General features: G+C 50.7%; 9 protein-coding genes across 9 annotated transcripts; 4 read left to right on the plus strand and 5 right to left on the minus strand.

Annotated features, from left to right (window-relative positions):
* Positions 1 to 1,909: 1,909 nt before the first annotated feature.
* Positions 1,910 to 2,688, minus strand: PSV08DRAFT_211879 (HAD-like domain-containing protein; the record flags this gene model as incomplete). The annotated part of the gene is made up of 1 exon (XM_014220335.1): positions 1,910 to 2,688. One exon carries the CDS (start codon positions 2,686 to 2,688, stop codon positions 1,966 to 1,968), a length of 723 nt encoding a protein of 240 aa, XP_014075810.1. The 3' UTR covers positions 1,910 to 1,965.
* A 482-nt stretch (positions 2,689 to 3,170) lies between these two features.
* On the plus strand, positions 3,171 to 4,698 carry PSV08DRAFT_375109 (uncharacterized protein; the record flags this gene model as incomplete). The annotated part of the gene is made up of 4 exons (XM_014220336.1): positions 3,171 to 3,424; positions 3,491 to 3,926; positions 4,003 to 4,597; positions 4,655 to 4,698. The coding sequence occupies 4 exons, from the start codon at positions 3,171 to 3,173 to the stop codon at positions 4,696 to 4,698; spliced, it is 1,329 nt and encodes a 442-aa protein (XP_014075811.1).
* Positions 4,699 to 4,878: 180 nt separating this feature from the next.
* On the minus strand, positions 4,879 to 10,968 carry PSV08DRAFT_375111 (uncharacterized protein; the record flags this gene model as incomplete). Its single annotated transcript, XM_014220338.2, has 13 exons — positions 4,879 to 6,852; positions 6,883 to 7,122; positions 7,159 to 7,170; positions 7,207 to 7,305; positions 7,336 to 7,743; positions 7,777 to 8,538; positions 8,569 to 8,607; positions 8,647 to 8,775; positions 8,844 to 8,937; positions 9,138 to 9,890; positions 9,946 to 10,067; positions 10,120 to 10,388; positions 10,467 to 10,968. The coding sequence occupies 13 exons, from the start codon at positions 10,966 to 10,968 to the stop codon at positions 4,879 to 4,881; spliced, it is 5,403 nt and encodes a 1,800-aa protein (XP_014075813.2).
* A 922-nt stretch (positions 10,969 to 11,890) lies between these two features.
* On the minus strand, positions 11,891 to 14,267 carry PSV08DRAFT_21045 (tRNA synthetases class I, catalytic domain-containing protein). The gene is made up of 4 exons (XM_014220339.2): positions 14,230 to 14,267; positions 13,588 to 14,109; positions 13,108 to 13,537; positions 11,891 to 13,059 (listed from the first exon to the last, which is right to left on the minus strand). Exons 2-4 carry the CDS (start codon positions 14,105 to 14,107, stop codon positions 12,093 to 12,095), a joined length of 1,917 nt encoding a protein of 638 aa, XP_014075814.1. The 5' UTR covers positions 14,108 to 14,109; positions 14,230 to 14,267; the 3' UTR covers positions 11,891 to 12,092.
* Positions 14,268 to 14,893: 626 nt separating this feature from the next.
* On the plus strand, positions 14,894 to 15,973 carry PSV08DRAFT_191265 (uncharacterized protein; the record flags this gene model as incomplete). Its single annotated transcript, XM_014220340.1, has 1 exon — positions 14,894 to 15,973. The coding sequence occupies one exon, from the start codon at positions 14,894 to 14,896 to the stop codon at positions 15,971 to 15,973; it is 1,080 nt and encodes a 359-aa protein (XP_014075815.1).
* A 455-nt stretch (positions 15,974 to 16,428) lies between these two features.
* Positions 16,429 to 16,908, plus strand: PSV08DRAFT_357075 (uncharacterized protein; the record flags this gene model as incomplete). Its single annotated transcript, XM_014220341.2, has 1 exon — positions 16,429 to 16,908. The coding sequence occupies one exon, from the start codon at positions 16,429 to 16,431 to the stop codon at positions 16,906 to 16,908; it is 480 nt and encodes a 159-aa protein (XP_014075816.2).
* Positions 16,909 to 17,124: 216 nt separating this feature from the next.
* PSV08DRAFT_366589 (uncharacterized protein) lies at positions 17,125 to 18,585 on the minus strand (the record flags this gene model as incomplete). Its single annotated transcript, XM_014220342.1, has 2 exons — positions 17,654 to 18,585; positions 17,125 to 17,550 (listed from the first exon to the last, which is right to left on the minus strand). Exons 1-2 carry the CDS (start codon positions 18,536 to 18,538, stop codon positions 17,125 to 17,127), a joined length of 1,311 nt encoding a protein of 436 aa, XP_014075817.1. The 5' UTR covers positions 18,539 to 18,585.
* A 211-nt stretch (positions 18,586 to 18,796) lies between these two features.
* Positions 18,797 to 19,711, minus strand: PSV08DRAFT_232628 (uncharacterized protein; the record flags this gene model as incomplete). The annotated part of the gene is made up of 3 exons (XM_014220343.2): positions 19,569 to 19,711; positions 19,024 to 19,510; positions 18,797 to 18,962 (listed from the first exon to the last, which is right to left on the minus strand). Exons 1-3 carry the CDS (start codon positions 19,666 to 19,668, stop codon positions 18,797 to 18,799), a joined length of 753 nt encoding a protein of 250 aa, XP_014075818.1. The 5' UTR covers positions 19,669 to 19,711.
* A 157-nt stretch (positions 19,712 to 19,868) lies between these two features.
* On the plus strand, positions 19,869 to 22,043 carry PSV08DRAFT_405904 (uncharacterized protein; the record flags this gene model as incomplete). Its single annotated transcript, XM_066093724.1, has 2 exons — positions 19,869 to 20,150; positions 20,297 to 22,043. 2 exons carry the CDS (start codon positions 19,869 to 19,871, stop codon positions 21,953 to 21,955), a joined length of 1,941 nt encoding a protein of 646 aa, XP_065947947.1. The 3' UTR covers positions 21,956 to 22,043.
* Positions 22,044 to 23,796: the final 1,753 nt, after the last annotated feature.

Consider the following 23,796-nt stretch of genomic DNA (forward strand, 5'->3'; position numbering starts at 1 on the left):
TTTTATCGCTACTTATGCCGCGCAGCGTCTAAGGAAAAATAGTTCTAACTTTCGTGTAAGTTGAACGAAAAAGTCGATTTCTTACTAAAATAGTGCCTTATTACTCTACTACTGCGAAGAATGGCGAGCTAGGGCAAACTTCAATAATAGAATACAAGAAAAATAACTATCTTGGTGTATTTTTAAGTACTTAATAATACGTGTCACGGCGTGGCCGTGAGAGACTGGTTAAGAGTCGTACGCACGGGCGGATAGGGATCTATGTCTATAGTACGTATTATTATTGTAAGGGGCTGCGCTCCGGGGAGTAATCGCGAGGTATACAAGAGGTTGTATTTAATAGAGAGCTAAGCTTCTAAGCTATATAGCTATCTATATAAGTAGTTGCCTGAGCAACTATCGGGCTAATAAGGCATGGCGAAACAGAAATCCGGTTAGCTATATTGGAATGAAAAATATATAATAGATATTACGACAGGGACTACATATGTTACACTAGGTATTAAGGCTAACCTACGTTAGAGAGGTTCTAGATATAAACCTAAAATCTTAGAAATTTACCTATAGGAATTAATACCTAACAATTTAGAAATGCTTTAGCTACTAAGTTTAGTCTAATTCTTATATAGGCCCTCTGAGAAAGAGGCCGTGGATATCAGCTCTAGATGTTAGTTTAGGCCTGATCAGTGGTATAACGGGGGAAGGGATGAGGGCTGAGAGGCAGGATAAGGCTACCTGCTTTACTGCTAAGCAGTCGCTTATGGCGAGTGTATCGCGGATACTAGTGCGGTACTAGGCGAGCTGGGAACGGCAGGCGTGGGGATACAAGTTGGTGGTAGAGGGGAAAAAGTTAAGAAGGGGTGGAGGGGTTAATTGCGATAAGATTCTGCGGGTTGGTGTGCATCACATGTATGAACGTGAGCGAGGTGTTGGGTCGTTGCTTGCTCGCAGCGTGCCTGCCGTGTGAAATTAATACTGCAAAAAAAATTATAGAAATGTCACACCGATACGATTCGAACCATGGATCAAAGAGCAAAACGAAGATGACCAAACTTAATCTGCATCCTCTGTCTACTGCCTGGCCTACCTCTAGTGCTATAGTCGCCAGCATCAACCTGGCGTAGAAACCGTAACAATGCAAGTAAGCTTGCCTTGTCACGTTACTATTCAAGCGGTAGTGCCCCAGGCAGTAGACAGGAGCATTAATCACAAAGAGACGAATCTCTAGGGACGACAACCCTGCTCCCCATTCTTAGTTGATGCCGAATGGGGCCCTCAATAGACGCACGGGTGCGCCGTCAGTCTACTGTACCATAGGTACTAGGTTTGATGGCAAGTTCGAGAATAAACCAACAAATATACTCGGTGCAGAGGGATTCGCAGCCAAACCCGCGACCGCAGTTGCTGCTTGCATCGAGTGTCAACGGCAGCAGCGCGCCCAACAAACGGCGCCAGGCGTACCTACCGGAAACCGCCGCATGACTTCGCTTCAACCTTATAGTCTAGTGCTCGCCAGTCATCCAAGGGCCTTCACCATTATGCCGGTCTGCATAAAAGGGGCGGTGCGCAGCCATCCCGCTTAACTGCAACTGCTCGGCGTACGTCTCCTGAGTCCAGCAACCAGGAGGACTTGTCATCTGGCATTAACGCCCTTTCAGAAGGGATTGCACCATTCCATTATGATTTACTAGCCTCCGAAATTTCCAGCTTCACATTTTTCCACCTCACTATGCTGTTACTTGACAGTGACATCTCGGTCATGGCACGGTAGCTTGCAAATGAAAATAAGTCACTCTTGTTTAGCTTTAGTCAGCGTGCTGATCAACATGCCTCATCTAAGCTGTATAGTTTCATCCTTTTTGGCTTTCAATGTTACATTGACTGGTCTCTTCTCGCGCAACGCATCTTGTGCAAAAAAGTGTTCATTTTGCTCATTTGGATTATCCGTGACTCTCAATGCGCTCTTCACTTGAGCCCTTTCAGCTTACGCAGCAACTCATCCATGCTGGACGCATACAAGTCAAACTCGCCAAACACATCGGTACACGGGTCGTGTTCCTCGAATGTAAGGTAGGCAGTCTTGAACCCCGCCTTCCTCGCTGCAATCAGATCCCACGCATGCGCTGCAACAAACCACCTCTCCCCTTCTTCATTTCCTTGCAATCTCCTAGATATATGTTGATTGGCGTTCTCATAAACCCGGACATCGGGCTTTGCAACTTGGATCGCATCGCAGCTCAGCAGATGGTCGGCGTCGAGCTCAATACCCGCGTTGTGGTAGTAATTCAGCGACGTCTCTGATCCGCCATTGGTCACTCCATAAACTTCCCACCCAGCTTCCCTCAACCCATCGAAACATTTCTTGAGGCCTTCTCTTGGCCCCATGCTTCTGAATGCCTTCATGGTCTCCTCTACATCTTCATCGGTGACAGCATCGGTGGGTAGATCAACTACAGCGCACGCGCGCCGGAGAGTCGATTTTAGTATTTGTGCAATTGGCACGTAGGATCCGTTCATGGAGACATATGTAAAGTCGCGCTGCGCAGCGTAGAACCAGGAAAAGAAGAGCGCTTTTGCATCCACCTCGGCAGTCTTGAGTTTCGGGCCCAGACGGGAGTGGATGGCTTGGATTGGAGCAGAGAACCCGAAACAAGTACCTATAACGTCGAAAGATGCCGACCTGGTCATTTTGGAGATTTACAACTGTAATCTGGCTGCTGTTGTCGAGTGTTAAAGACTTTGTGTTTGGACGTCGCCTCGCGTTAGCGGAACCGACCTCGGGAGATGTCGCAGCGACCATGTGACGTCAGGCATCATCAGCAACGAGCACCGTCATCTTTTATCTCCGTCTACTCTCTCATTATTACAAGCAATAACCTTTGTCGAGTCACATGACGCGTATAAGGGAACCATAGACCATATTCCTAATAGGCGCTTTGGCCCCCATGTACGAGGTGTGGGTCACACAAGGGTCTGATGGGGCTGAGGCGTTGGCCGCTTATGTACAGCCTCCCGACATAGCTGTAACTCCCTAGGTAACAGCGTTGAACTTTCGCCCAGCTCTCTAGGTCTCAGCGTCCAATATCACCTCAGCCTTTCCCTTTTTTTTCCTTCCTCCCACTTCCCCCCTCATTTCTTCTCCACATCCGGTGAAACAGAAAATGGCTTTCATGAGCAAGGCGGTGCTCCTCGCACTCGTAGTAGCGTGGGGAGCATCCTTTTATCAAATTTACCTCAAAGATCTTCTGGTGGTTACTTTCGGTGTTGGTCGGGTGATGCAAGATATAGACGAGTTTCCGTATTCTTGCAGGCGTGTCGAGCATCCTAGGCTGGAGGCCTGCGAGGACATGTGGCTTGACGATAAGGGACGCACGTTGTATGCGGCATGCGCAGGAACTTCGGGAAGAATGGCTTGGAACCAGGCGTAGGTCACACAATTTTCAGCTGCAAAACCAGATTATAGCTTGAAATCAGGACTGACATGAAGCAGGATGAATCAAGTCAATGTAACTGGACGTCGGGCTGGGGGCTCTGAACTCATCGCTCTAGACATTGATAATCCTGGAGCGGATGGTCTCTTCAATCTCCGTTCTATCAACCCATCCGGCAATTATAGAGGGGCCACGGGTAACATGGATCTCGACCTCCTCGGGTTTGACGCTCTCATCTTGGACGACAGCACTATCCAATTCTATTTTGTTAACCAGCGCCCTCCCGTCGGACCATCCAACGACGTCATCGACGCATTCAAGACGGGAGATAACTCCACCATCGAGGTTTTCGAAATGAAGAAAGGTCAAGAAACCATGCGCCATGTCCGCACCGTCTTCTCGAGTGAAATTTGGACCCCGAACCGAGTTGCAGCGTTAGGCGATGGATCTGGTGCCTTTCTCGTGACCAACGACCACTCCGTAAAACTCGGCTTGGTAAGTTCGAACCCCCCAGCCTAGCACGTAGAAGACCTGTGCACACCAAACAAAAGGCTAACAGAAAAAACCCTAGCGCCGAGAATTCGACTACTTCATCGGCGGCGGAAACGTCGCATACTGCTCTGGCACAGGACTCTGCCACCCTGCCTACTCGGGCAATGAAGTCGACGAATCAACTCTCAAACCAACCACGCCAGACTTACCCTCCTACATGCCTCATCTTAAACGCGCCCTAAGTTTCGTCATCCCCAGACCCGACCTCAAGTTTCCCAACGGTCTCACCCGCGGTGCCGATGGCCTCTTTTATGTCCCTAGCGCCATTGACGGCCAAATCCGCGTCTTTGCTCTCGAACCCCAAAACAACAACACGCTCCGTCTGCTCGACACTATCCACGTCGGCATGCCGCTCGACAACATTTCGCCAGACGCCAACGGCGACTTGTACGTGCCCGGGTTCCCAAACTTGGCACAAACAGGCAAGTCGTTTTCCGATCCGTATAACGAGATTTCGCCCGTGACTATCTGGCGCATTCGCAAGACGGTGGATGAGGGCATAAAGAGCAGGGAGTACAAGGTTGAGAAGGTGATCGAGGATAAGGCGTCCAAGGTTTTGAGTGGGAGTACGACGGTGCGACACGATGTCAAGACTGGACGGCTATTTGTTAGTGGTAAGTTTGATGCTGACCTGGTCTTGTTTTCAGAGACCATGTGCTGACTTGATGTAGCTGCCGTTCATCCTTTTCTTGTAGTTTGTGAGCCGCGCAAGTAAGGGATAATTGGCGTATACAGAGCAATGCGTTTCGTTGCGTGTTAGTGCGAATAACGACCCTTGACATCATCAGATCAAGTCATGAGTTGTTAAAATCAACATTTGAGCGGATAAAATGACATTTATGCTTGTATATTACCTAGTTAGATTAACCTAGTACGACTCTACCCTTGCCATCGTCTACTGCTTAATCAACCCCTTGGCATGAGCCATTGCAACCGCCTCCTCGTTCTTCTTCCTCTGCGCCTGCAACTCCTCTTCCTTCTTCCTTGCAATCTCCCTCTCCAGCTGATCTGGACGCCTAACAGCAATATCCTTGGGCTTGTTATCCGAGAAGAAGAATTTGAGGCTCTTCTCAATGATGTAACAAGCGACAAAGTCAAAAGCCATAATGGTAGTGATCATGATCTTGAAGTCGGTGGTGAACGGAACCAACTTAAGCTTCTCATTCAGCTCCGGAATGAATTCGGTAGCGCACGAGAATGCGACACCAGAAACAGAAACAAGACCCCAGTACATGCCCTTATTTTCGCGGATAGACTCACGGAAAGGACGGCCCTGGTAGTTGATGGCAAAGGTGGAAATTTGCTGAATGAGCTGAAGCAGGTAGATGGCCGAGTTGAGGAGCGATGGCTCAAACTCCTTTTCCAAATCTGGGTTGGGATCCTTGGGCTCAACACGTTGCACATATTGGCTGACGTAGATGAGGGTGATGATATGAATGGCAAACTGGCCCAACACGGATCCAATAATGTATGTGTTGAAGATATTGGACTGTGGGCGTTCCTTTGACAGAGCCTCAACTGTCTTTGCGCGAGAAATGGACAGGAAACAAACGCTCATCATCATTCCTGAGATAGTGACTTGACCATCGCCAAATTTGATACCATCGAGGTAGAGGACTGATAAACTGTAGGCAGAGATCAAACAGTTGAGAGCAAGGATCTTGTACATCTGAATTGTGGCAACAAGCGTGCAGCGACCTTGACGGATGATGTTGGGGATGGCGACGACATTGGCAAGCTTGGAAGTAAAAGGTGCCGCGACAGAGGCATCACCAAGCTTAATGGTCGGAGGCTCACCGGCAAGTTCTTCCATTTCTTGGGCCATCATCTTTTCCTGCATTTGTTGGGCAAAGTTGGTAGCAGTTTGAGCAGGTTGGACCTGACCAGGCTGTTCAGTGGAAGCTGATCCATTGCCGGCAGGGAGAAGACCCTTTTTCTTGGCTTGAGCCTCCATTGCCTTCTCGTAATGCGGGTTGGTTGGGCCTGGCGGGTACAGATGAGCGATCATGATCGGGACAGGAGGTTGAGGCTGGTTGAAGCGCTGCATAAGATTGCACTGCTTCTCATAGACATTCTTCATCTGCGTGTTGCGGAAATGTTCGCCAATCTTGTCGAGATCCTCACGGGTACCGTTGAGAAGGGCAACACCGATATGAGCCTGCTTCAAAGCACCGACATCGTTGGTACCATCACCAGCCATGAGAGTAGTGTAACCACGATCCTTGAGACCAAGAAGAATCTCCTCCTTTTGCTTCGGTGAAACACGGGCGTAGACCCAAGTATATCGCAGGATTTGGTTCCATCCAGGCTGGCCGGTGAATTTAGAAAGCGCATATCCAGTAAGACAGATATCTTTAGTTTTCAAGATCTCATCGTCCAGCGGCTTAGTCGGGTCAACAGGAATACTAAGCTTGTCGTCGACGCTACGCCAGACAAGCTTCTCGCCAGAATCGTCGTTTTCAGGTGCATCAAGGATATAGCATTCACGATCAACGATCTCAACCTGCTTAGCGACGTGAACGGCAGTAAGGGGATTATCACCGGTAATCATGACAACACGGTGGCTGGACTCGTTCAGGGAGCGAACAGCCTCGATAGCGTCAGGCTTGAGAGGACATTGAAGTACAAGGAAGCCGGCAAAGTGTAGGTCAGATTCAACCTGCTCACGCTTGAGGTCGTTGATCCGATTCTGGCCCCATTCTCCGTCGTCAGATAGGAACTTGTATGCTAGGGCTAGTACACGACCGCCATTACGGGTAAAGTGTTTGAAGGTTTCCTCGTAGTGTGGAGGCGTATTAACCAACATCTTGCGGATGGTTTCGGGCGCACCCTTGACTGCAGCGATTGTGCTCTTGACCTTGCGTCCAGTCTTGTTGTTGTTGACAAGAACAGTAGCTACGGAACTCTGGCGTTTGAGGGCGGATGAGAATTGGAAACGACGGCGAATTTGAACGAGTTCGGCGTGAGATCTGGCTGTGGTCGTTGTCGCTTGAAGGGTATCTTTGGCTCCAAGCTTCCATCCGAGGGATTGAAGGGTAGCCTTTTCCATGGGCTCACCCACGGTCTCGCCATCGTCAAGTTTGACCAGGGCGTGAGCAGAAGCAAGTACCAATGTAGTCTCGGTGCCAACATCTGTAACCTTTGCGAGATCTGTGTGTGCACCATCTGGCGCGACCGTAGCGCCACTCTGTCCCAGGGACAGTCCAGCAATGCCGTCAACAACCAGATCTTCACCAGTCAGAGTACCAGTCTTGTCGAAACAAGCCACATCGACCTGACCAGCAAAGGGAATACGGAACGGCTCGGTACAAAAGATGGCATACTTGCTGAGCGCAGCGAGAGAAGTGTTGACAGCCAAACTGAGTTCCATGGGAAGTTCCGGAGGTACGACACTCGTAACTATGAGAACACAGTCGAGGAGGAGCTTATTGCGCTGGCGGTCTAGCCTGACACCCTCTTGCCACACGTACCACGAGGCAGCGACAGCGAAGACGGTAAGGAAGAGGATGAAGAAGAGGGCTTCGACATTGTTGGCGGAAACACGCTCGGTAGCGAAGATCATGGTCCTGACAAGGCTTCCTTGGTTGGTCTCGAATCCAGTCTTGACGACGACAGCAACAGCGCCCTTGTCCGGCGGTGGAGGGACACCAGATGCGAGTTTCGGGACAACAGCGCCATCTTCCTCAACGTTGCTTCCATGTGAGACTTGAAGAACCTTGGTGCCACCCCAGAGGAACGAGTTCTTATCCAGACCCTCGGGCTCGATGCGCGCATCGCCAGGTCGCAGTTGTACTGATTCCTTGAGCACAGGAGTACTCTCTCCTGACAGCATAGCCTCGTTAACGATAGCCGAGCCTTCGAGTAGCAGCATGTCGCATGCGACGCCAGAATCTTCCTTGGTCCTGCCCACGCTGACAACATCGCCCGGAAGCAGCTTGTCGCTCATAATCTCTTGCCATTGCTTCTGCCTGTACACCAAAATCTCATAAGGCTTGATGCTCATTCCACGGAACTCATTCAGTGTTCTTTGTCTCTGCCACACAACGGTGCTCTCGAAAACAACCAACATGAAGAGTGTGAAGATGGAGTAGTACCAGTATTCATCAAGCATCCACAGCCCAACGCAGAAAACCTGGAAGACGAAGAACGGAGCGACAGCATGTTCCTTGAACAGCTCGGTAAATGTGGGGACGGGGATATCGAATGCATTGTCGCCATAGTGCTGCTGCAGGCGCTCGATCTCGGCGGGGGAGGTGAGGCCCTGTGCCTGCTGGAATGTCTTGAGCTGCGGCTTGGGCTCGGTATCGAGGGCGTAAGCGAGTGGGGCGAAGGAGCCCTTATCGGCGTCGTAGAGGAAACGTCGCTTTTGAAAGAGGAAGGAAATGTTGGGCTTCCCGCCAACGTTGTCGCGGATCAACTTGACAATCTCGGCAGCGCCGGCGTTCTTGATAGGTTGCACTTTGATAAGCTGGGCACTGCGCACGTCGCTGGCCGAGGTGGTAGTGAAGGCGCTCTTGAGGTTGACATTCCAGTGCGTCATGAGCCAGAACAGCGACTGGAAAGTGGTGATGGTGGCAATCCAGACAAAAGTCCATTCCGACGACTGGATGTATTGTTCGTAGCGCTGGGGCGAAAAGTATATGGCCGAGAAGGCTGGCCATACTATCAGAAAGGGCCAAATGTAAGTGTGCAGCTGCAATGGCAGTGGGTTGTGCAGGCTGGCCTGCTTGATCTGGGGGTTGTCGACAAGCGGCGCCATCGTTGGTGGTGTCGTGTCCAAACGAACGTCAGTCTTTCAAATCCGAGTTTAATGCCCGCCGCCATCGCCATCGCGTGGGCGTCGGCACTAGTTTTCCCGACCCCCCACGTGTTGGGGAACTTCACCACTAGATGCCAGATACGGACTAGTGCGAAACGCGCCCTGCTGTCAATACTTGTACTCGCTGTGCGTTCACTCAAAACTACTTAACACGGATATAACAGGATACTTTGATTGAGATTTTTGATATATCTCACACCGCCTCCATCTCGCACGCACCACAGCTAGATGTGGCATCTGCATGTCGAAGATGGGCAGGTGCCCAACCTTGCATATCGCCCTGCGTATCTTCCTTCGTAGTTGCGACCAACCAGTCTATCACTGTGACCAACTACCTTGTCCTATCTTCCCATATCTTCCCTAGTTTACGATCGAAGAATACATCAATCCAGGCTATATGTTGCATGATATCTTCCAGCTCAGCCTGGCGTTCAATCCCCAGTATACCACACACGTCAGAAAGCTTCAAAATCCACCAAGCACGATCATCATCTGATGTCACGACCGAACATGCCACCACCAACACCCAGACCAGCATCTTCAAGTTCTTTTCGCGTCCCCATACCTCTACGGCTGAAGTTGCGGGTCGATCGATGGCGATGCGCAGCCGACCCAGGAGAACGACAAAGATCTTCGCATTGGCTGGCAGTCCCCGTAAGGCAGTATATACAAAGATCAGTGTTGCAGCGAGAAGACCCTCAACCACACTTGCTGCATCTGCTCTCTTTCTTTGGTTCTCTTCGCCTTCGTTTCTGCCAGCTTGGACTTCTCTGTCAAACTCGATAAAGTCGCGCGATCGATCGGGGACAGAGAGAACAATGTATTGCATATCGTAGAGGAGGTTGCTGAGCGTGAGTCGGGAGACCTTTCCAGACCAATGGGAGGACATTGCTAGGGCGATTCGGTGTAACCGGTAAAAAATATTGAAACACTCTGTCGCTGCAAGAGATAACTGAAGCATCGATGTGGGCGAAGTGTACGCTGCTTCTTCCATGAGTTCGTCAGGAAGGAGAGGTGCATCTGGATCAAGGCACACAAGCGGAAATGAAGGCGGTGTCCGGAAGGCCGCAGCAGTATGGAAATCTGCCCTAGCAATGACCGTCTCAGCAACCGAATCGATTCTCGTGTGTACTGGGAGCTCACCATAAAATGCCGCGCAGCAAGCCATCGTTGTGCCCAATTGCGAATAATCCACCTCTCGCGGTCAACATTTGATTTAGAGCCATTAAATGCATTTGAGCAGTATCGTATGCTCCGAGAAGATTCTAGCTATAGTCAGCAGATGTACAGTAACCAAAATTGAAAATGAATTCCCACCTCAAAACTTGCAAGTGTCAAGACAGTACCAATAACCTCGTCTGAAACGACTCCATTAGGCTCCATGAGCTTTGAACTAATAGCGTTGATGGCGTCACTCTTGTGCTTGAGATGACAACAATGTAGCTCGCTAAGACCCTTCGCGAGCACTCCATATATTGCCCACGTTGCTAGTGTAGCATGCAAAAGGCCAGCGTCATGGATGGCCCAGGTTGGCCATGTATTCTTGGCGTCAATAGCAATTGAATTGGTTTTAGGTGCGCCTTTGTCTGAGAGAATGTCAGCGTAAAAGGTTGACTTCGATATGCACCCCCCTGGAGGGAGGTCTTCTTCCACGCCCCACGTACATAGTTGAAATAACATATCGAAATGTGGCGTCCCTGGTATCGGCAAGATGTCAAACGGATCAATACGGTGAGCACTTGGATCTATCCGTAACTTGTGAATCTTCAATGCCAATTCGACTGTTCCCTCTCTCAATCTTTCTTTTGCATTTTTCGCCGTAGAATGTTCTTTTCCTGATATTTGATCTATGACGTAGCCCTCTGTCGTATGTATGGGCGACGAACGTCTTTTCCCCTTGCTTTTGCTTTTTCCATTCTTTGACACCAGTTTTCCACCTTTGATCGCGTTGTCATTTTTCAATCTTTGGATCCGAAACCGACTGTTTAATTGATTTCTTGTCATGACGGTGGTTGCTGAGCTTTGCTCTGGAATATCCGCCTGCGGCGCACTTGTTTTCGTATCGAAGAAGTTGCGCATGACTAGTCGACGAATCATGCCCCGTTCAGCTCCGTTTGGCAGATGTGGCTTGGTCGTCGTCACGAAAAATTCGTACTGTCGCGTCATGGTTGTGACTGAATTATCTCTGCTCTGCAGTTGGTCTGGCGGTGAGGAAGGACTGGCCAAATTCGGGCTACTGTTTTTTGACGAATTTGGTGCATCTACCATTATGGAAGGAGATACTCTATCCAGTTACAAGGAAAGACATGACCCAAAGTACAATAAAAAATAATAAGGTAAAGTCGGTGTGGAGGTGGTCCCTAAGACGGCTACCTTCAGTCGATGTCCAGTCGTTCCCTTGGCCAAGATGATGCGCGAAACCCTGGATCTGATATTTTCGGCAAGAATCATTAGGGATGATGAGAGACGGGTCGTATTCGTGGCAACAATAGATTATCTAAACATCCGGTTGATTATGGCAGCGGGGCAGGCATGGAAGGCATGTAAGTTGTCTTGTGATTGGAGAATAGTTCAAATGCACAATGCAACCTCGAAACGACCCGAACCCAAGCTTCACCCACCCACGGAACTTTAGGGCACAATTCACGTCACAAAGGGAATGCTGTAAATTGTGGTGTTCTTGAACTGGTTTTTTTTTTGAAAAAAACAAACAAACAAGTCTGCGACTAGTGTCAACTAACTTTAAAGCCTGCACGTTGTGTATTCGAATGATTTCTACCACCTCTCCATGGAATAGTAGCGTGATGCGCGTAGCTGAACAACATGACTGATGGTGATGCAGTTCAACTGGTCACGAAGGATGGCACCATTTTTGCAGAACTGAGATCTTTTTAGGAAAAAATTTCCGTTAAACAACAATTTGGGAAGTGGCTAGACGGCTGTAGACAGGCGTCGCAGCCAGTGGCCAAGCTGACGCAGCAGAGCTAGTCGCGGTGTCAAGCCAATGATACTGCTGCTCCCCCTTTTGGCCCCCACACATTTGTGGATATACGCTGAAGTTGAAGCAGCATTGCAAATGTATACTAATCTCTAGGAACGACTTGATTTGACAAGAAGTGCAAGGAAGAGGATGTGGAGGCAACAGTGTGGTGATTTCTAACCAATAGCCTCAAAAAAAACAGGCATCCTGAGCAGCGGAGTTATTTCTTTCACTGCCGCAACGCCTCCCGATTATACGCCCACTGCGCTTGGAGCTCTGATCTATATTTAAACACGGAGGTACCATATTCTTATTTCCCCTTGTCCTCCCTAAGGCTCACAATCTGATTGAGCACAATATTGGTCTCCGTCGAGTCGATGTCAACGCAGAAGTAAGCCGTGCGCAGTGCCTGGAAACGGACAAGAGCGTCCGAAGAACCGCTCAGGTCCAATGAAGTCTCACTGATGAGATTTCTGATACCCTTCTCGATGACGGCCTTCTTGTAGATGATCTCGGAGTTCGGGTTAAGATCGTCCGCCCAGCCTCCCATTTTCCAGTCTAACGTGTTTGGAGACTCGGTCTTGAAGAGCGAGTTGTACAGACGTGCAGTGACAGGGACAGCAGTTGCTACATCCACCCACTGAATATACGCTTTTGGCTTCTCAGTTACCGGGGCCTTGACTGCTTTGATCTCGGTGACATTGCCATTTTCGTCCTTGGAGAAGGATGTAGCGCGGATCGGAAACGGTACGTTGTACAAACCAACAGCCTTGTTGGGTGCTAGGCGGAAGTAATCTTCACTGTCTTCTTCTCTGAAGTCAGTGCGATCTATGTAGACTGCATTGCCAACCTTGACTTTTCGCTCTCCTGGAATTGTGCCCTTTGGGTCGTATGGCACAGTAAGCTCCTGCTCGTCCTCGGCAGCAAAGTCTTCGATGATGACTTTGATGGGATCAAGTACCAGCATTTGGCGCGGCACAGTTCGCTCCAGATGCTTTCTGATAGAGGCTTCGAAACGCGGAGGCTCGATTTCAGAGAGCGCATCTGTGACGCCGAGCTCGTCAACAAAGTTAAGCATAGCCTTGGCTGGGATACCGCGGCGACGGAGAGCGACCATGGTGAAGAGGCGAGGATCATCCCACCCTCGCACCGCTGGTGGAATCTTCTTCGTCTCAACTGTACCATCGGCGCTCTTCTTTTCAACCTCTGTTCCCTCAACGAGCTGGAGGATGCGTCGCTTCGACAAAATCGTACCACCAACACTGAGACGGCCGAATCTGCTTTTCTTAGTAATACAAAACGCAGAGAGGATCAAGCGCACTCACTCTCTTTGCATGGGTCCCTTCTCTTCCGACTTGGGGATCTTCATGTCCAGTTGCTCCAGCAGCCAGTCGTAAGAAACACGAGACTGGCGGAATTCAACAGTACACATGGAATGAGTAATGCCTTCCAGAGCATCACAGATGCAGTGGGTAAAGTCGTATGTTGGGTAGATTCTCCACTTGTCGCCTGTCCTGTGGTGGTAGTTTTCCTTTACAACGCGGTAGGCTGGGAGATCCCACATCTGCGGGTTGCCCTCGTCTGGATCCGTCAACTTTTGCTTCATTCGGAGGAATGCCTCTCCAGCCTTGTATTTGCCGTCGCGCATTGCTCGGAATTCGGTGATGGACTCTTCAATGGGTCGTGTGCGGTGGGCACAGGCATAGCGTTTACCGCGATTGTCGGGCCCGCCACGCTGGTTGTTGATTTCCTCTCCTGTATGATGTTCAGATTGGATACATTCAGTTATTAATAGCTAGACGTACGAGAACAGTGGCAGACATATGCGCCGTCCTTGTTAATTAGCTGTTCTGCCAGCTCGTACAGCTTGTCGAAATTGTCGCTGCTGTAAGTAATTTTCCAGGGCTCAAATCCCAGCCACTTGACAACATCCAGGATTGCCGTGAAATATATCTCGTCTTCTTTCTCGGGGTTGGTGTCATCGTAGCGCAGATAGCACTTGCCGTTATGGTGTTTTGCGAAACCAAAGTCTACTGCAATGGCCTTTGCATGTCCGATGTGAAGGAAGCCATTGGGCTCGGGCGGGAAACGAGTGCGGACTTCTGCGACAGGCTTCTCTTCATAAATGCGCTTCAGCCAGCCTTCGGAGAAGATGCTGGTCGGCTCGCTCTTTGCACTGGGCTTTGCCTGCTCTTTGGGTCGCAGGGCATGCTCGGCCTTTTTTGCCTTTGCAGCAGCCTTTTTCGCTGCTTTTTCAAGGGCACGCTTGGAAGGGCCTTTCTCCTCCTCGTTGGGCGGTGGTGCGGTAGCTGAAGGTTCAGACATGTCTGCGCGGCGTTAGGTCTTTGCTGGTTTTGAAAGGATGTGCTCAGGATGTTTTCAGAAAATCTCCGCCAGTGGTGATAATGCTTGAGGCATAGGAATCCGCGTTAAGAGTCATAACTTACCTGCTCAGTGGTGTGTGTGGGCTACAATGCAGCTCGTGTGTAGCTTGGAGGGGCTCTATCAACGGTCTGGAGGGGCACTTGAGTCAAACGCACTAGTAGTGGTACGTAGCCTCTCCCGCCACAAACGCCACACTTGACCAGTATCGTCACGTCCCGCTCTTTTGTTACCATTCCTCTACACTTAACGCATCAACAATTTGTTTAGAGTACATCTGGCTTAGTAGAGTCTGACTTTTATGTCACAAATCTGGCGAGGAAAATCCGAGTCGTGACCGAAGATTGTTTGTCGGGACCCCCAGTACACTAGCACGCTGTCATGTGCTATGTATTCTCTATTCACTGAGAGATGTCTCTTCACCATCTTTGCATAATCATGACTCATGGAGCGTCTATCAGGATTTACTCAGTTTCATTGGTTCTTCAAGTGAGTTCTTGAATGAAAGATGTGGGAAGAAGCCTTTGAACTGTCACATATCTGCAATCTGCGTTACCATGAAATGTATACATAATGGCGGGTTGATTTACCCAGTGCCTAGCAAAATTGCAAGCATAATCTTTCGTCTTGTACAGAATTCTGAATACTCAACAAACAAGTCATACCCATTCAATGAAAACAACCAAAATCAACACTCCTATTCCAGGACCCGTTCACCAACCTATCCAAATGGTCCGAACAAGAGCCGAATCTCTCGCTGACCAGAGGCAGATAATAAACCACCTTCTCCAGTCTAATCATTACCAAGCCCTGATTACTGAAGTGCTGAAGCAAGAGCTTCCTAAATACACAAACAGCACCGTAATCGACACTACAAATATGATCCATCACATGCGTGAATGTGCACTAATTCTTGCCTCAGCATCTCCAATATTCACAGCCGCTATAGCCGGGGATCTACCCTCTAGACTCCTAACCGACCCAGAGCTCCAAAGCGGATACACGGCCCTCTCAGACCGAGCACATTACCAACCTTCCATCTACGCTCACTTTCTAACAGATACCCAAGGAACACCACCAACACCGAACCAGTACCTCACCATCAGCAACATAGTGCAGGAATACCTCGCCGAAAACACCGTGTCGCAGCACGCATGGCACGTAGATAACATGACGCATCCCCCCGTGTCAGTGGATTCCTCGGGCGCCGGCCACCGCAAGTATCTCCATACCACTAATAGTGCCAAATCACGGTCTGCAAAGCGCTCAGAAACCCTTCACCGTTTCTGCACAGCCGCCCACCAGCGCTGGTTCGATACCCCTGCTTCCCTCCGCGACACACCTTTTACCTGCCCCCCAGCTGAAGTCGGATACTCACGGCACGCTCACTGTCGACTCCGCCAGCACCGGATGCGGCAGTCGTCAAACTACATTATGAATCTCGTTGAGGACATATGTAGCTATCTGAATCGAATCGGGGTGTTCGAGCAGCAGTTCAGCATGCACGGGTACGTCATCTTTTTGCTGTTTCGAAGTGGCCAGGCTGCTATTGCGGAGATTCTTTGCTCGGAGCTGCTGCAGGTGTGGGTGGAGGGTGGAGGCGGATTCAATGCGTGTCCTGCGGGGAGGAGTGTGACGACTGCGAAGAGGGTGGGCAAGGGGGAGTGGGCCGAGTATGAGAGGTGGGTGAGAGAGAAATCGGGTGTTGTGGAGAATATGAGGGTGCAGCGGCAGAGGGCTGAAGAATGGCGGAGGGCGCTGGAGTGGGAGGATGAGGAGAGTAAGGAGAGGGATGGTGAGTGTGCGTAGGCGGTAGATACAGGGCTTGATTTGCAAGTGGTTCTTTGAAGAAATAGTATAAGTATTCATTGCCTACATATATGTTGGCTATATTATGAGCTAGCCTACAGCGCTGCTCACTTCTATTGATTGCTAATACTATCCAACTGTCCCCAGCAGTGTGACTATTGTTCTATATTATTCTCTCACCGGTGTGACCATCGAAACATACCTTTACCCTATCCTGCCAGAAGGCTTCCTATTACACAACAACATCGAAGTAAAAGTCAAGCAAACTCCGAGTCACTAGTCAGGTTGCTCTTTCCTCGCAGTGACCTCTCCATCCAACCAACTCCCAGCTCTACACCCGCCCATTCACTATATATCCCCTCTAGTCTCCAACTTGTCGACTAAATCCAGACTCAACAAATACTAGAAGAGAAAACAAGACTGTCCGTCAACTCGCCCAACACCATCCACAAGAAATGTCCTCCAACAATGCCACAAACGCCACCAAACCCTTCACTCCCACGGCCGAACTCCACGACTTGGGTGCCACACGCTTCGACCGCGACACCGCCGCCCCCTCAGACCGCGACACAGCCCTGCTCAACCGCCACATCGCAGTCCCCGTAATCACTCCGCAAGGCCGCGCGCCGCCCGGGCTAGAAGCCAAAGTGCACGCATGGACTACGTTTCAGTTTACAACAGAGGATGTGGATCGCGTGGAGGAGTTGAAGGGGGATTTGCATGGCGGGATGTTGCATCGAGTCAACAGAGCTGCGAGGGGAGAGGTAGGTGGAGGGGTTTTCATGGGCAATCGGGGAAAAGGAAGCAACAAGGGGACGGCTCAGGAGAATAAACTTTGTGGGGGAAGAAAGGGAGATGGGGATGCGGCGCCGATGGCGAAGGGTATGGCGGAGGAGATGGGGAAGGATATGTTTTGGAGTGGACCGATTGTATGAGTCCTGGGATTTTGGGGGAGGCACATGGTGAGTTTGAATTGGGGCTTTCGAGGGCTGAGAAAAGGCTCTACTCGAACTTGACCTGGTTGATAAATAAGGTCAGCATGGGATGATGATCGGAAACTAACTGAAGCTATGAATGCATGGATGGGCATCACATATACTTAGCATTACGGAAACTAAAAACATGGGGTCCCTGCGCACGATGTCGGCGCCTCACGTCTTTTTGAAATGCCTGTGCACAAGTCCACACAGGCTCTCCCACAACACCTGATCCCGTCCCTTGACCCATTCCACTACTACCTCCCTTGCCAAGTCAACAACCCTGATTCTAAACGCCAGCTTAACTTGCTTTTTTCCGCTCTCTTCTGCAGTCCCTTGCATCTCATCAACACCGCTCCCCTGCCTCATTCTTTTTTCGTACATGCGTCTGTAAGACCGACTCCACACGTTTTGCGCCGCCTCGCCAATGCCAGTACAGGTAGAGGGTTCCCAGGTCCAACTAAGAAGATCAAGCGAGGCCATTTGAGCGGTGATGGCGTCTTTGGCCTGCTGGGGATCGATGGAGGGAGGTAAGGTGATAGGATAGCATGTTGGAAAGGGGAGGTACTCGTTTGCCATCTTTTCTATGCGGGCATGGCTCTGTGGAAGGTTTAGTCTCATATTCATTGGTGGATATCACAATGAAATAGATAGTGAAAGAAGAATGTAACAGTTTTATGGTGAAGATTGGAGAGAGACATACATTTCTCGGTCGCAAATCCCCGAAACTCCATGCCACGATCCACCGCTTCGTACCGCTTGCTCCTGCCTCGATCACGCCCACAGCCCAGTTTGTAATTCCATGCTGTTTTAGCAGACGGATGATAGCTTTTGCGCTGTCCATTTTACCAAACAAACTGCTATACCATTGGACCTTTTCTCGAAGCACCAGACTTTCATTGACAATAGCAGTCACGAAACCAACGTCGCCACCAGGAGACACCATTTCGTTTTCAGATCCGGTACAGATGGCGTTGGGCTTGCTGCTTTTGCCCTCGCCCGCGAGACTGGATCGCATTTCAGAAGGGGTTGCGAAAAAGGGCGGGTTGCATATTGTAAAGTCGAGATGGGCGATGCCGAGGGCAGTCAGTGGGATAATAGGGGTGAGAGCAGTGGTTTGAAGAAGCTTTGTACGTGTCATCAAGTTGTTGAGAGCAAGGTTGCGGGCAGCTGAATCGAAGCTCTTTTTGTCAATGTCGGTAGCGCACATCGACCAGTTTGGGCGCGATCGCAGGCATAACATGGTGTATATGGCGGAGGCACCAGCTCCTATATCTAGCCCCTGTACGTGGCGGCCAGGGTCATATTTGTTTGAATAGTCTGGGGATGTAGAGTCGACCAGGCCCTGTATCCAGGCGACATAGTTCCAGCGATTCGGTATTGGTGGGCAGAGGCGGTCATTCGGAACATCAAGTTCAAGGCCAAAGTCTGATTTCAGAATTGCCTTGGATAAGGCTTGAACAGTATGTGGGTCCTGAAAGTCGAGCTTGCCTGAGGCGCGCTGCCATATCTGCTTAAAGTTGTTGTCGCTCTTGGCAAGCGCTTTGAAGTCGACCGTGTCATACGGGGGCCGCTGCTCGAGGAGCATTGGTATTGGTGATTGGCAAGTGTGCCAGTGCGTGCAGTGATGGAGTCGAGCATGTGAGACATGCGGAGAGCAAAGTTGGGTGGATAGTGCACGGACCAAACCAGCCTGATTGGTGGTGACTTTGGTGATGGAGTGATTGGGGGAAAATAATCTTTAGTACCAGACACTCTACAATTGATATACAAGAATATGAGAATAGCGTTGCCGCAACCCGTATGCGCACCTACCACTGTCTACCAAACGCCGTGCCGAATACCGTCATATCAGAAAAGGCCCGTCGTAGGCTCCGTCTGGCTCTTGGAGGCGGACTGCTTCTAGCGAGGGAACAGTGCCTGGTTTGTAGAAGCCCAGCAGCATCTCCATGTCCTCTTCAGTCATGGCGCAGAGGTCGTCGAGTGAGTATTGCTCGCAGACCTTGGACATCCTGTAACGGGACTGGGTAAGTAAAAAGGCAGACGGGGGGCCAGCGAGGACAAGTCACGTACCACTGCATGCGCTTGGGGCCTTCTTCTACGCCGGGCGCAACCTTTCTGAGCTTCTTTCGCAGCATGCCGACTCTCTGGACGGCATTGCCAATGTTGTGAGGGAGACCGGCGGCGATCTGTCTCCTGACAATGTTTGCGAGCTTGGGCCCGTTGCCATTGGTGCTGACCATGATTTGCAAAGGCCCGTCGCGGTGGACGCTGCCAAAGTAAAAGTCGCATTCAGGGGGGACATCTGCGATGTTTGCAGCTATGCGCCGCTCCTTGCACAGTTTGTAGATCTGCGACGATGCTTCTGGGTCGTCCACGGCAGTCAGGACCATGTCGACACCGTCGAGATCCGAGGGCTCGAACTTGCGGTCGACATAATCGACCTGGCCCTGGTCGATGCGGTAGGCGACCTCGTCGTTGAGGCCTTCGCGAGGGGAGACGACGGTTATTTTGGCGTCGGCGTTGAGGACGTTCACGATGCGCCCGGCAGCAACCTTGACTTTGTGTCAATGGTCAATACATAGATAGATTGGCAGGTCGTCAATACATGACAGCACTCACCTCGCCGCCGCCGACGACCAAGACGCGTTTGTTGCGGATCTGCCAGGCCAGGATCAGCGAGCCGCCACCTTGGATCTCGGGGTAAGGGCCTTTCATGATGCGGTGCGGTTGCGGTGTTGCGGAGACGACAGGGCGCAACGCGGAGATGGGGTGGATGACGGCGGAGCGGGCATGCATTACTCCTACTAGCGCGCAGTGGCCATACACTCCACTTCATCACCTCACTCGACTCCACTCCCACTCCGCCTTCGACACCACATGCCCCCCGACGGCGCCTCTCCTCGACACTCGCCATCATGGCCTCGCGCAGGTCCTTGGGCGGCGGCCGCGTGCTGGGGAGCGGGAGAAACCTGTCGCCCGCCGCCGCCGCCGCCACGACTATCACGGCCACGCCCAACCTACTCCTCTCGCCCTCTGAGAGCTCCGTATCGCTGAGCTCGCAGACATCCAACAGCCCTGCCACCACGGCCGAGCCCCGAGACGACATTGGCAGCAGAGTGCTCGCCGCCGCCAACATGCCCTCGCCGCAAGCCAGTGCCTCGACCAGGCTCGTCTGCCCCATCTGCAGCGACGAAATGGTGTGTCCCCCAACGCTGGCCCACCAAACGCCCAGCTAACCGTCCAGGTCACGCTGCTGCAGCTTAACAGGTACCCGAAATGCGGCGCCTCTCTATCCTATCAGCCCTGACGATGAATCACTAGACACCTCGACGACACGCACCAGAACCTGGTTGTCGAAGAGCAGGACGAGGTCAAGAATTGGTTCGAGGCGCAGATGCACAAGGCCAAGAAGTTCCAGCCCCTCGCCGTCCTCAACCAGAAACTTAAAGGCCTCGATGTCTTCGAGTCCAACGACGCCCCCCATACCCCTCACCACGCCTCCCACTCGGCCTCCAGCTCCGCCGCCCATGCTGCCGCCTACGAGCCCGCCCCCGTCCGCCGAGACCCAGACGAAGACGTTACCCGCGCGCACTGGCAGAGACCCGCATACCGCGATGTCTGCGCAGACCCCCTTTGCGCCCGCCCCATCACCGCCTCGCCAATGACCCTCGGCGGAGGTCAGCCCGCCGTTAACTGCAGGCAGTGTGGTAGACTGTTTTGCGAGGAGCACACCATGTACCAGATGAAATTGTCACGGCAGGCCAAACATGACCCTGTGCGAGGTATCTGGTGCCGTGTCTGCGAGACGTGCTACAAGTCAAGAGCCGGATACAACGATCACCGCGGCCTGGAGCGCAATCATTTTGATGAGTTCGCAAAGATCAGACAAAAACACATAGACAGGGAACGCATGGAAGTCAGCCGTCTGGAGAAGCGCCTGACCAAGCTCACACAGCTCCTCGCAAACCCACCGCACGTAGACGACACACCCGCCTCAGGCAGCTGGTTCTCGCTACCCAGCGCCAAGAATCAGCGCAAGTCTCTCGAGCAGTCCATCATCACCTGGGAAGAAGATGCAAAAGTCTCGAACTGCCCCTTTTGCCAGCAGGAGTTTTCAACTTATACATTTAGGCGATCGCACTGTCGCATGTGTGGGCGTGTCGTCTGTAGCGATCCCAAGACTGCGTGTTCGACACAAGTTGGCCTGAATGTTGCTCTGTCTAGTTCTCAAAACACAGAAAAAGAGGCAGGGCAGGTTAGCGTTGATGTGCGCATGTGCAAGGACTGTCAACACACTCTGTTTGCTAGAAGCGACTTTGAGCGAGAACTTGCGAACAAGCCCAAGGATCAGCGCGCATATGAGAACCTTGCCCAGTTCGAAAGGGGGATTCGGCTGCTTCTCCCTCGTTTCCATAAGCTTCTGCAAGCGCTGCAGGATCCAGACAAGTCGCCCACACCTCAACAACTGACCGATGCCACAAAGGTCCGCAAAAGGCTTATGGACGGATTTGCTCAGTTTGATGTTGCTGCCAAACGGATACGCGACCTGCCGACCGACTCGCCCACGCAGCGAAAACTACAAAAGGCCGTATACCAACAAGCCTACAGCTTCCTAAGCCTGCACATGCTACCCCTGAGGTCGCTTCCCAAGATTCTCAAACACGCTGCTCCTCAAGGACGTCCAAACGGAGGCAGCGCTTTGGCCTCGATCAAGTACAACGACCGCTCTACCGGCAGTGTCGTGAGTAGTAGTGAAGTGTCAGCCATGGAGTCAGAGGAGAAGGAGCTCAGAGAACGACTGATAGTGCTTGAGGAACAGAAGTTTATGGTATCAGAGATGGTCTCCGACGCTACCAAACATCGCAGATTTGACGAAGTGTCAAGTCTTGTGCAGAACCTGGACGATCTGAACGGGGAGATTGACCAAATCAACGGACAACTGGGCCAGCTTGATTTTGCTGGCGCTTACCAAGCGGGAATAGCCAACTCCCAACCAGGATGAGGACATTTGAACGTACGCAGATTCAAATATTTCTTTTTAGCGATGAAGGGGTTCGACGTCTAAGAACCAGAGATCCCTTGTCATCGACGAGCCAGAGCTCAGACCATGGTCTTGAAGCAAGCAACCTTCGTCAGGTCGTGTTGGCCTGCCACTACACATGGGCCAGTTCCCTACCAGATGTTCCAGGTCGAACTTGTGGCATAATCCGCCACCAGCACTCCGGTTCCGTGAGACGCTTACAGAGATGTTGTCTTCGTCAGGGAGGAAGGGGAAAAGAATCGAGAACCACTCGGTTGGCCAAAAAGAGACTGGGAAACTGCACCATTGTAGATCAATCAATGTGTTTCTAGATGGTTTTTTCTCCACGCGTATATACCCTGGAAATCCCATATAAAAGAAAACAATTGTAACGTACATCCCTTTGTAACGGAACAACCGCCGTAACGGACAAAATTACAGGTACTTTAACTTTGCAGCAACTTTATAGCCTATAACTATCTTAGAAATTATACTAGCCTACCCAGGTATATACTGGGGTTGATTCTTAGTCGATGCATGTCCACAAATACGAAAATTACAGTCATGTATCTCTTTTCAGATGTGCGAAGACACCTGCTTCATCTTAGTAATGCGCCTTACGAGTTATAAGACTACTACTATTAGTTCTATCCGTCGCAACGCGTCTGTCGCTTCTATATACGCATAGTAATTCAACACAATCGTTAAAGCCTGCTTACTAGTAGTAGGCGCTAGTTGGTAAACTAACTTGTGCGTGATCGTTAGATAGCTTGGTACCTCTGTATCTGATGCACCAATCAGCAGTGCTAACATAATTTTAATCACTGAGCTAGCTAGATATACATAAGTTTGGAATAAAAAGTCACCTGACGCCCTAAGCCTCCTCGATAAGCATCACAGTGGTAAACATCAGCAAACAATATGATAGACAGCGAGATATCACTTTTTGGGGTTATCGTCACGAAGGACTAGAGATACACCCGCCAATAACCACAACGGTCTCTGTAGGCCATCACGCGTCCTCCCACGTCGATTTGGCACCTATAGAGTAGCTGTCACGCCCCTCGCTGGCACAGGGGAGACTGAAAGCATTATGAATGCAAAGCATGAGGCGCCTATGCCTCTTTGAGCCTTAATTAACACTATATATAAGGCTTTAAGTACGGCATATATATAGAAACACAGTTTACAGAACATAAATATAGGTAAAAGACGTTACTTCTAGAGACAAAATATATGAAATCGTAGATAGAAGCTAGATAACGGTAGGCCTCTGGGGACAGATGACTCTTTCGAGAGTGAAATGGGGCGGTGCAGGCTTATGTCCGTATCGCGGCGACTGTCTGCAATGTTTGTCATCTGGGCATAGCTGTAGAGATCACGGCCGAAATCGAGTAGAAAGGATAGAATTAATCAATCGAACAGCTAACTAACGTCCCTCCCTGCGTCACGCAAATCCCCCCGTGCCGCAAGAAAAGAGGGGCACTTTATCTTTGGGACACGATATCTCTATCCTCGTGTTGTTTTTGTTCTACTATGTTCATAGATAGATTATGTTTTTTACCTTCTTCTATAGGTGTAAACACCTCTCCTTATAAAAAAAAAATATACTGTCGTTGTTAAATCTAATCTAATGCGCTAAAGACACCTTTTTCTAAAGAAAAACAGTGACACCGCTGCAGATAGCCTCAATCTCGCTCTATGGCACGCTAACTATACTAAAGAATGAAGTCGTATGCACTAAGGGAAACTTCAGCCATGCTGCAGAACTAATCCCAGCCCTTGGTGCGGCATGGCGCTCATATCCATGCGTGATCGCCACC

Source organism: Bipolaris maydis (genome assembly GCF_028858645.1).
Source record: "Bipolaris maydis strain C4 unplaced genomic scaffold PSV08scaffold_18, whole genome shotgun sequence".
NCBI lineage: Eukaryota > Fungi > Ascomycota > Dothideomycetes > Pleosporales > Pleosporaceae > Bipolaris > Bipolaris maydis.

Bases quoted from the DNA above. Each gene is read 5' to 3' on its own strand.
- PSV08DRAFT_21045 (XM_014220339.2), bottom strand. From the start codon at position 14,107: ATGTCTGAACCTTCAGCTACCGCACCACCGCCCAACGAGGAGGAGAAA. The intron at 13,538-13,587 runs GTACGTCTAGCT...AACATCATACAG, and splicing joins ATATGTCTGCCACTGTTCTC to GAGAGGAAATCAACAACCAG. The intron at 13,060-13,107 runs GTGAGTGCGCTT...TAAGAAAAGCAG, and splicing joins AAGGGACCCATGCAAAGAGA to ATTCGGCCGTCTCAGTGTTG.